The sequence below is a fragment of the Notothenia rossii genome, assembly GCF_949606895.1.
Source record: "Notothenia rossii genome assembly, chromosome: 6".
Classification (NCBI taxonomy): domain Eukaryota; kingdom Metazoa; phylum Chordata; class Actinopteri; order Perciformes; family Nototheniidae; genus Notothenia; species Notothenia rossii.
The window spans coordinates 18439645-18450850 of NC_136909.1; the positions used below are offsets into that span (position 1 = coordinate 18439645).

The following is an 11206-nucleotide window of genomic DNA, read 5'->3' on the forward strand; positions in this document are numbered from 1 at the left end:
ATTCTTAAAATTGGAAAAATATCCAATATATATATATTAAAAAACAAAACACCATTTAATTTCGGGTTAAAATGTGTTGTACCTGCGTTACTGAGCATTGTAACGGGTAACATATTACCCACATTTAATTATTAATGCGTTACATTACTTCGTTACAGCAAAAAGTAATATATTATGGATACTGAGAGATGTATCCATAGATCTCTTAATAATGTTGCTCTCAAAATGCACCAGATTGATGCATTTTAATACAAATCTTCCCGGGGGAGCATGCCCCCCCCCCCCCATAAAATATCATGTTACCTCTGCTTATAATACGTAGGCCTATATGCCATGTATCAGTGTTGGGTGTAACACGTTACAAAAGTAACGGAGTTACAGTTATATATTACTTTTTGATATTGGATCCGGTATCAGAACGGAGTCGAGGCCCCTCGATCAGCTGATCCACGAACACAGAAGTTGCATTACGCACAAGCTGACCTCTTATTATACATCCATGAAGCCGACCACGAGCAGGCCCTCTACACCGCATTCAATCCTTCCCAGGAAATTCAACGAGCAGATAAGTGACGTGTATCCGTGTTCACAGCACGTTTGGCATGATCGCCTATGGTGTCTCATCAGATTCGTATCTCGGCACCCCTTTATGGGTTAGGGCAGTCCGGATAAAATAATTATATATTTAAAAAATGAATAAATATAAAAGAAAGAAAGAATGCACAGGTTCTCCTTCATACGTATTACTTTCATAATAAATAATACATTTACAAAATAATAAATGTAAATGAAATATTTACATTTAAACATGTTTTTCAAATGTACTAATAAGTCATTTTGACCCACATACAGTCCCTCAGAAGGTGTATCTGTCTTTTTATTGGATTCTTTATTTTTTATTTTACATGCAGATATGAGCTACAGACAGCCACTATACCAATTCCAACCCACCACAGTCTGTTGCTGAGCTGAAAGTCCTTTGTTCTCTGTGCTTTCACCTTCCTCAGCAGCTTCCTGCTGCTCCTGGGATGATGCCATCAACATTTCTTGTATTTTCCCAACTTCCTGTCGGGCCATTTGCAGCTCCTGCAGTGCTATTCAGGGTCACAGGTGGTGATCTGCAGGTGTTAGTATGTTAAGGTCAGGGATTGCGCTGACACACATGTCAGTGTGCTGACTCACTGGAGGCCTGGTGGCTGTGCAGGACATCCAGCCGGTTGAGAACAGCATTTTGCTCTAAACGAAAGGCAGGAATCATTATGTAATGATATGTCACAATAAAATGTATAATAAATCAGGGCTGCCAACACTCACGCATTGAGTGTGAGAGTCACGCAATTAACCCATATCTCACGCAGTCTCACGCCACACATGCCTTTCCTCACGCTAAGTTTTCGTCCCAAATAAATTTATATATAAAAATAAAGTGAAGGAACAGCAAACCGAGCGGTCTACGAAATGAGACGGTCTTCTGGCTTAGTCAGTAAAGTTGGAACGATATTGGGAGATTCTGATTTCACGGATCAATAACTCATGAACAAAACGTTGTTCAGACACAAATGACGTCTCCTAAGTACCGTGGTAAGGTTGACAACGAACTAAAATCACATTTTGATAAAAAAAAAGCCAATATGCGCCGTCCTCCGAGCTGGACACATTACATTGGTCTCTATCCGCAGCCGGAGAAGAAACGAGTGCTCAGGGACCGTCTGCAAAGTGCAACTCCGAAAAAAGAGAATACAATAATATTCAATCACTATTATACAGCTTATTACTACCAAACTCACTACACACATCAATAGTCTCCTGAGGGGCAACTCAAGGGCTCAGGTAATGTGATTACTATATGAATAATGGTCCAAAATAACATAAAAGGCATAGGGTTTTTTGTTAAGTAACATACTTTCGTCGCCGGGCCAGCCGATACATGCCGCGCATTAAGTGGGCCTGTCTGTCAATTAATCCCCGGGCCACTTTTCCCCCCGAGTCCGCCCCTGCTATTATACAGTATATTTCTACCAAACTCACTATTTGCATTGTTGTTGTTAGCATCTGGTTAGCTTAACAGATATTAAAAGCTGTTTCTAAAACAAGGAAAGGGAGAGCTCTGTCCTGTCAGACTGAGAGATAACTACAGCCCAGTGAGGTAAGGGACTCTCTGTTTAGATAGTTAACTTTAGTCTAGTTATCTCAGTGTGTCTCAAACGTTTTGGTCACCATTTATTGGAATAAAGGAAAAAAAGTTATAAAATACTATATGACAGTAAAACAAGAATACAGTTTAAAGGGTGAGTGATTTGTAAAATATCCATTCAAAAAAAGAAAATCAACAATGAAAACGTTGTATGGACACAATTTCCTGAAGTAATCTTCGTAATATCTAGCAAACTAAATATCATGTACATCCACTGCACACATCATCAGAAATAACAACTCATATTTCTCGCATCAAATGACATCAAAACGCATTTTAATGGCCAAACTAACTTTAAAATAGGCATTCTCCACCGAGAATAAAACGAAGTTCGGCCATGTTTTTTTTTCTGCAGGGAGAAATTACAAGATCACGTGACATAGACGCTAGCCATTGGAATGAATGGTGAAAAAAAACGTAGGGATCCTACAATTTCAGAGGCGTTTTTGTAGAAATACTACGTCCTACGTTGTGGACCAACGTAGTTATTACACGTTTTTTTGTGAGACTGGGTTGGCAAAACCAAGGACATGATCATTGATTTTAGAAGACATCCCCACATACATGAAGTCTTAACAATCGCAAATCAGAAAGTAGAATTTGTGCAATCATACAAATATCTCGGGACAATTATTGACTCAAAATTGAGCTCTGATCCAAAGTGTGAAGATGTGTGCAAAAGGGGGCACCAGTGTTTGTACTGTCTTAGGAAACTGTCCTATTTTAACATTGACAAAACCATGATGATCATATTTTATCGAGTCAATTCTGTCTTTTTCACTAATGTCATGGTTTGGTAACCTGACTTTAAAGAGCAGAAACTCTCTGAGTCAGATCGTAAAGTGGTCCAGCAGACTGATTGGTGAGCCACGGCTAAACCTGGAGTCCCTGTACCTCAGGCGGTTATCCAGCTCCATATTAGATGATGACTCCCACCCTCTGCAATAAGAATTCAAGCTTTGTCCTTCGGGCCGGAGGTTACTTGTCCCAAAGAGTAGAACGAGCGGTATAAAAACAGTTTTATCCCAGCAGCTATTGCACAAATTAACACAGGAGTGTCACACAGATGCCTATTTGTATTTATTTATTTAATTATGAATGTCCATGTTTGTACTAGTGTTTTCCTTCTTAAAATGTTTCTGAAATATTTAGAGATTTGGTTGAGCAGGGTATTGTACTTTTTACTAGTCCTTTTAGAGATGTGTCTGTTGTTTGTGTTTGTTCTTAGTGTCAGGATGGATCCCTTGTCTTTTTCTCTGCAAAAAAAATCTACCTGTGGGCAAGGTAAGTACATGCCCACATTCAGCGCAGCACTAGTATCATATCACTCATGGATATTATCGTAATGATTCATTGCATCGCATCATTCATCATTCGTTTGTTGAGGGTTTCTCTTTTCCTAGTTCATACCCGGCCGCAGTCAGGCTCCTTATCGATCTCATTTATATACATTTCTGCCTCACTGCATAAATCTCGGTCTAAATCCTCAATCATGTCTCAGCAGAATCCATGCCACCTGGTAAGGTAAAATCCTTCGCCAAGTGGTCCGATCTTAATCTTTCATTTCCTCCTTTTTGGGGGTTCCCTGCTCACTGCTGCATCCCCTCTTTAGATATACGATTTCAGGATCGGGGGCTAATCGCCAAAGACTTAACATTTATCATATGGCATGTGTCAATAAATGTTCTTTAAACAAAATGAAGTCTCTCCTGTTTGAAATGAGGACTGTTATTGTATATAATGATACGAATGACTATATGTAAATACATATATGGCAACATTTCTTATAACTAGTAGATTCATGTCTTTCTGATATGGCATATGTGTCAATGTGCAAAAAGAGGACTCAGATAGGCTTTCATACAAAATGCTTTTATTCGCAAGTTGTCCAAGCTCCTTCAAGGGTATAGGCCTGCCGCCGCTGAATATATTTGGTTAACTGTATACATCTGTAAGCAGCTGCACTGACTTCAGCTTCTTTTCAAACAACAAATATGAGTCTAATGGGTGAAAAGAAAGTCAGCCTGCGCCAAAACATAGGTCCACTGTCACACTGCTGTTAGATCTATACCAGGATAACAGATTTTAAATAAAAAGTAATAACTCCAAGAAAATATCTAGTGAAGCAGTGCTTTTTTTCTATTCTTATCTTTGCATTGCTGTTAATATCTCATCTCAAATTGCATGACAGTCAGACTTTTTTTTATGTCTTGTTGGTTCTCCACAGAAGCAAAGGGTACAATATGTGTCAACAGATTATAGTTGATTTTCCACAGCTGGGCTCGCTGCCGGATCTTCAATTATATGAGCCTTACACCAGATTTAATAGCGATTAGTTATCACCCCCACAGAGAGCGAGCAGAATCTTCTCATAGTCTCCTTTAGTGTCATCCTAAAGGAAAGAAAGGTCAGGTTGTAAATGATAGCATATAGGATGGTTTTATTGTTTTTTTCAGGGGTCAGATTTTTTGCTCACCAGAATATCCTTGTGGAGTGTGGAGCCGTAGCTTTTCTTGTACTCATCCTTGATCCTTTTCATGTCAATTTCAGAACGGCTCACCATGATGCGGGTCAGGATATGTTTGCGGGTACCTTTACCCTGATGGTGGGAGAAAAAAAAAAATCAGTCAGTGAAGGCCTTAGACTGCCATGCATTTTTATAGTATATTTCTTAAGTAATAATAGAATACAAAAACTGTACCTTCATGGCCAAATTGAGCTTCTCTGCAAAGAAAGCAGTTCGGCTGCCAGCACACTTCACTGTGGTGATGAAAAATATAGGTTAACTTTACATCGAGTTTGTTCATAAATCACTGCAACAATCAGGTAATAAGCTTAGAGTTCAGGGTTGTTCCTTTACCTACTGCAGTGAGACAACTTTCAATATCTCCCTTCATCTCCAGGTCGATAGCTTTTGCCACGTCCACCTTGCTGTACTTTGAGTATCTGTCAAACACTAGAGGAGAAAGGAAGAGTCTTAGAGCTGACAGGAACAAACTGATATAAAAACTGATTTTGCTGAACAGGAGAGGAAGCCAGCTAACCTTTACGGAGATGAGGGCCACTCCTGTTGGTGAGGATATCAATGAAGACTGAGCAGTCTTTGCCCTTCCTCCCCTCCCCGGCCTCGTACAGAGCCCTGGCATCGCTGTCAATCATCTGCTCACAGACTCCTTCAGTCGTGTTGGCCTGTAATGGAGACAAGCAGAGCAACTTCACAAAGCTGAACACAGCCTTTAACCTCAATCTGTACACAATGATAGTAGAATGTTATAATGAGGCATAACACTTGCACATGTACAATAGTCTTCTGAATGAAACCATAACTTATTATTCAAACCTAAAGACTTCTAAGAATAATCTGTACATTTAGTACTTTGCAAGCCTGTTTTATGATGTCATATTTGAGCATGAAATTAACTTTAATAGGCATCGCCTTTGTAACTAAATATATGCTGTGTAAGGGTTACTGGTTTTCTGTTCAGTCTTAACTCGCCAACAGTCAGTGAGTTATTTCCATCTAGGTTCCCATTTCTCAACATTTTATCATAATGCAGGTTTTGACTTTATTTAATATGTAATGGATGTTCATCTTATTGAGATTGTCTGCATTTTGTGACTTGTAAAACACCCAAATACAAAGCCATAAAAAGGCCTGATTGTTAACACTTCAGCTGCAGTAGGGAGTGTAATGTTGCCTCAGAAGTTAATGCATCCTGTTGTGAATGAATAGCTGTTTGTGCTACACGTGTCTTCAAAATCTTGTAACAGGTAAAGTATAAGGCGATACAAACGTACCTTGCAGAGTTCAAGGAGGGCAGCCCTGAACTCTCCACTGGTGTCCCCCCTGATGTCAGTCTCCAGGTCCTTCTTGTGATCTTAGTAAAAAAAAGAAATGAAAAAATTAAACCTTTTATTTCCAAACACTAGCAAAACTGAACATTGTTGCCTAAAATATGTCGACACACACCTTCCTTGTAGGCTTTCTTTATTTCCTCAATCTCTCTGTTGGTTCTGGAGGCCAAAATCTCAATAAGGACTTCCTCCTCTGTGCCCAGTCCCTGAGAAAGGGATGCATACATAGATCAATTAAAAAAGAGAACGACAGTTCTTCACTTGCCCAAATCCAACAGACCACACCTTTTACACTCCCTTAAAGAAAACAATATATGAATATGTGGAAGTGGGGGGATGCCATCAGGCACCAAAAATAGCATATGATAGTTTGGCCAAAACATTCACCTTAGATGAATCATTTATACATAGATTTTAGTGTTGCCCTGTGAAGCCTGACACATCAAATAGTTGTCAGAAAATTCAATTATTATTATTTATTTATTTTTTAAATTGAGGTGTTTATTGCACCTTTTAACAAAATACAACAACAAAATAGTTGGTAATTATTTACATATGATTTTTTTTGGTATCATATTTGATACGTCAGGCGTTTATGGCAATTTATTGAACAAATCAACATCTCCTTTTGAAACAAAAACAAATATTGATCATTACATTTGGAAGATTTTGAACATGTCACAACCCGAACCAACAGGCTATATAAATAGAGTATTTCTTTGCCATCTAAAAGTACATGCAATCACAAATTATGTTGTACTCTCTGACTTGGTCAAAATAACAGATTATGATAGCCAAGGAATTGTTTTAATAAAAAAAAAAAAAAAATTGTGGCAATTATTACCAAGTGAGTCACCGGGTTACAGAATGACCGGGTTACAAAAAAAAAAAAAAAACGTAAATATCTCAATTTTGACTTTTAATATAGTACATTTTAATCTTTAATTAGTTTAATTAAATAATTTAAACAGTGTTTTTGGCATTGTGGTAAGAATAATGCAGATTGCATCATGAAATGTACTACAGAACGCCACTGCTCGAGTCCTGCTCGAGTCCTCACTGACACTAAGAAAGTGGATCACATCACTCCTGTTCTGAAGTCTTTACACTGGCTTCCTGTGTGTCAAAGAATAGATTTCAAAATACTGCTGCTGGTTTATAAAGCACTGAATGGTTTAGGCCCAAAATACATTTCTGATCTCCTGCTAAATTATGAACCATCCAGATCTCTCAGGTCTTCAGGGACAGGTCAGCTTTCTGTCCCCATAGTCAGAACTAAACATGGTAAAGCAGCATTTAGTTATTATGCTCCAAATATCTGGAACAAACTCCCAGAAACCTGCAGGTCCGCTGCAACTCTCACTACTTTTAAATCCAGGCTGAGGACTTTTCTTTTTGTCGCTGCTTTTAATTGAACTATTCATATTTTAGACTGCACTGTAACTTTTATCCATGTATTTTTTCTTTTAAATGTTTATTTTATTAACTTTTCTTTTTAATGACTGATTTTAAATGCCATTTTCTTAATGTCTTTCATTTTTTGTAAAGCACTTTGAATTGCCTTGTGTTGAAAAGTGCTATATAAATAAACTTGCCTTGCCTTACAATGATACTGATTATTTTCCAGAGAAATGTTCTCAAATACCTGCTGTATACTATTTGATACATACATTTTCAATGCAATTTTTCCATGAAATAAGATACAAAATATAAACTGATTATAAGTTGCTTCAATACAGTAAATATTCATAGTGAGATATCAGTAACAATATAAAAGTAATTTGCACCGTAATGTATTCAATATTGGCAAAGATACAGCCTGCAGTGCCCGGATAATCCCCCAGAGGGCAGCAGACATGTATCACATTGCATAAAACAGGTCTTTTAGGAACGTACTAGTCATTTGGATGACGTAGAGGTCTCAGAAACTCATGTATCAAATATGATACAATTGGTGTTATAGGGTTGTGGGATTGTGTTTGAGTTTTTATGTACCTTCATGGCCAATTTCAGCTGTTGGGCATCGTACTGGGCCGGTGTTTTCAGCAGAGCCAACACCACCTCCTCCAGATCTCCCTTCAGAGCGCTCTTCAGTGCTGCTTCCAGAGGCTGCCAGATGACAACAGATAAGTAAGTAGTTTGAGAGAATGTGATCCTGTTTGTGTATAGTTGTATGTGTACTTTGGAACAATATCCTGTTTTTCTATGAATGTATTTGTTTTATTTTAATTACCTTGCCGGATGATTGCTGGTACGCCGCCTTGATCTGCTGTCTCTGATCATTGCTCCTTTTCACCAGCACTTCAATGATGGTGTTCTCATCCACACCTGCACAAAGGACATGATGAGTCAAATTGCAATTTCTCATTCTCAACAGACACAAATATATGATTCAGTTGAGACTTGAGTTTGCGCTTATTTGAATAAACAACGTTTACTCCAGACAATTAGTAGTAATGATGCATGATGGCCAGCAGATGGTAGTCAAATTCTTAAAGTGAAATCCAGCAAGTCATTCTTGTAGCAGAGACACATTGTGCAGAACCACGACATGTTCATACATGCTTCAATGATTTACTAAAGATTACCTTTTGCCTTGATGGCCTTATCCAAAACTGCTGCATCTCCACTGGAGCTGAAATTAAGTGCTGCAGTCACTGTTCCCTCCTTGGCTAGGACCTGAGAGACAAAAACAGATTATTGTGTGTTTAGTAAATACTAAAGTTCTACCATGGTGTGCGTTTGGCCAGTAATAAACGCGCATTTTTGAAATTCCTTAAATGCAAAAGTGTTTAAAGAAAAGGTAAAATCAAAGCTTTCTCTACCCTTTCACTTTTATGTCTTGAAATACCATGACAATGCACTTCAAAATGACTTTACACATCTCCGTTGAGCTGTATAACAGGAGAGTTAAATTATGTAGGATAAACTTGTGCAACTTTCCTGAAGTTCACTTTAAGAAACCAGAGGAAGCAGAAGTAGCATTTTGTTCTGTTTGCAGAGTTTATAAAGGGAGGGGCTCATATTCCTCCCACTATGAGTCACACACTCGAGACCTAGTATAGTATTTTTCTCATCATAATCTCTATAGTCCAGACTTTAATAACATCATCCTCTTATCTTTCTGCTCCACTCCTTTTTCCTTCCTTTTAAACATCCCACTCATTCATTCTTCTCTCTCACTTCACTTCTCGCTTTCCATTGCTCAACTCTGCCAGATCAAAATTTTCCACCCTAACATACCACAGGAAGAGAGAAAAAAAAAAGAAAAAACAGGGCCGTTGGCCTAAGTAATTGGAAAAGAACCACAAAGTTACGTACTGACTCATCGGGCATGCCCATATAGACCGTCTGCTGCATGAAGGCTTGTATGAAAGACATGGTGGGGCTGCTGGACTCTGACTGTAGGGGCAGAAGAGAAGATGTGATCAAACAAAGTCCACAAGATATAGTAGATAGTATTCAAAGTGGAAAGGACTCCTTGTGGTTCAAATAGGCGTAAAGATCTTATCTAGTGAACGTGTTGATCTTGTTAGCACACGATAGAAGGAACACGTTTTTTTTTCCTTCATCCACAACTGAGAGAGAGCACAAGCCTCTGCATATTTACTGTAGGTTTATGTTACGTGGTTTTCCACAATGGCAAGCATGTGGAGAGTGCCTGGCCACACCCACGCTCATCACTGCTAGTGGTTAACATTATATTGTAGCACAGAGATCCGGTCTCCTTTGGTATGATTTAGTATTTATACTTATTGATAACTTTGCTTGATATTCAAATCAGCTAAACACTTTTTGCTTAAAAAATATCGCTACTGTTTCCACAACCACACCCTTATGATTGCATCAATACTTTGAAGGGGAATTTACAGGCATCAACTTCCGCAATCTCTCAAACTAACTGCTGGAGAACAGATTTCAGATTTCAAACATTAAAGGAAATTGTCTTACCGTGTGGGTTTGGACGGAATAAGTTTGTCTCACTGAGATTCCAGTGGAGTTGAAGTGGCAGAGAGAGTGTATATATACTCATGATAGACCCCACCTAGTAACGGGTCCAACCCATCCTCCCTCCACAGCTGCCATGATTGGGTTGAACCGCTGTCTGCCACAGCAGCAGGAGCGTAACGGAGCTCTCTCCAATGCGAAACGCCGTGCTTAAAAAACTAGGAACAGTTTCTAGTAGGCCCTACTGTAGATTAAAAAAAACAGTCACGCTTCTTACTTGAAAACATATGATCAACATTCCGACCGTAATCTTTCATAAAAATGGGGATCTCGTGTAAAATCACTAATACTCGGGATACATCTGGTACTTGGCTTGTGTTCATGATGACTTACTGTGTTATACTTTTATACGTTCGCACTTATAGTGGAGATTTTAAAGCAATAATAAAGTGTTTAATTATAATCATTTCGAAGCTCCATATTTTTCAGATGTGCACTGTGATGTTGTTTCTTTTTTTGTTTCTTTTTTTAATTGCACATTTGTATGCGATTGTAATGTCTACATACTTGTATAAAGAAACACTTTATTTGTGTGATGTTCATGGCATTACTTGGACACCTATGCAGAGTTGTTCATCTATTCCACCGTTTACATTTAATTTCTTCACTGCTGGAATCTCTATCTGTCCCATTTATATTTAAAAGTTTGATGTTGTTGCTGTTTTTTGCCATAGAGAATGGCATTCTTCCTGTTCTCTCTCCTTTTGCAGATATTGTCATTGGGAGGCTTCTTTAACCTCATCAGATGAACCTAAGCCCCTCATCAATATGTGAAACCCCTGATCTGTGTTCATTCACACCTCAGCATGACAGTATACCTGCGGAAAAGAGCACAGGGCCTACCGAATTCAGTACGATGAGGTAAAGAGTTTATTTAAGGTGTGACATGTTGCCATGGCAGTACAGCCAGTCCTGATACCTGTGGGCTACATGCCTCAGCAGACGCCAGGATAATGATACATTTGACTGAATGATGATGACTGCATCAGTTTAAGCATACAGTCATACTTTCTGATTTCACCATAAGGGAGTGTTTTAACAATCAAGACCTTACAGGCCCTAAACGACATCTTTAAAAACTTGTACTCTATATGTGCTGAATGACATTCTGTTGCTGTTGCAATCTGTATAGTTGTGTTGAATTAAACT

At 38.5% G+C, this 11206-nt stretch overlaps 1 protein-coding gene across 1 annotated transcript; it reads right to left on the reverse strand.

The window, feature by feature from the left end:
- Positions 1–4050: 4050 nt before the first annotated feature.
- anxa1a (annexin A1a) lies at positions 4051–10118 on the reverse strand. Its single transcript, XM_079689441.1, has 12 exons — positions 10001–10118; positions 9371–9451; positions 8638–8728; positions 8283–8377; positions 8045–8158; positions 6165–6255; positions 5993–6072; positions 5239–5383; positions 5055–5150; positions 4896–4954; positions 4671–4793; positions 4051–4586 (listed from the first exon to the last, which is right to left on the reverse strand). The coding sequence occupies exons 2-12, from the start codon at positions 9428–9430 to the stop codon at positions 4527–4529; spliced, it is 1014 nt and encodes a 337-aa protein (XP_079545567.1). The 5' UTR covers positions 9431–9451; positions 10001–10118; the 3' UTR covers positions 4051–4526.
- Positions 10119–11206: the final 1088 nt, after the last annotated feature.

Coding starts and splice junctions, on each gene's coding strand:
- anxa1a (XM_079689441.1), bottom strand. CDS start 9,430: ATGTCTTTCATACAAGCCTTCATGCAGCAGACGGTCTATATGGGCATG. Junction 8,159..8,282: donor ACCAGCAATCATCCGGCAAG/GTAATTAAAATA, acceptor GTCATCTGGCAG/CCTCTGGAAGCAGCACTGAA. Junction 5,384..5,992: donor CCCTCCTTGAACTCTGCAAG/GTACGTTTGTAT, acceptor TCTCCATTACAG/GCCAACACGACTGAAGGAGT.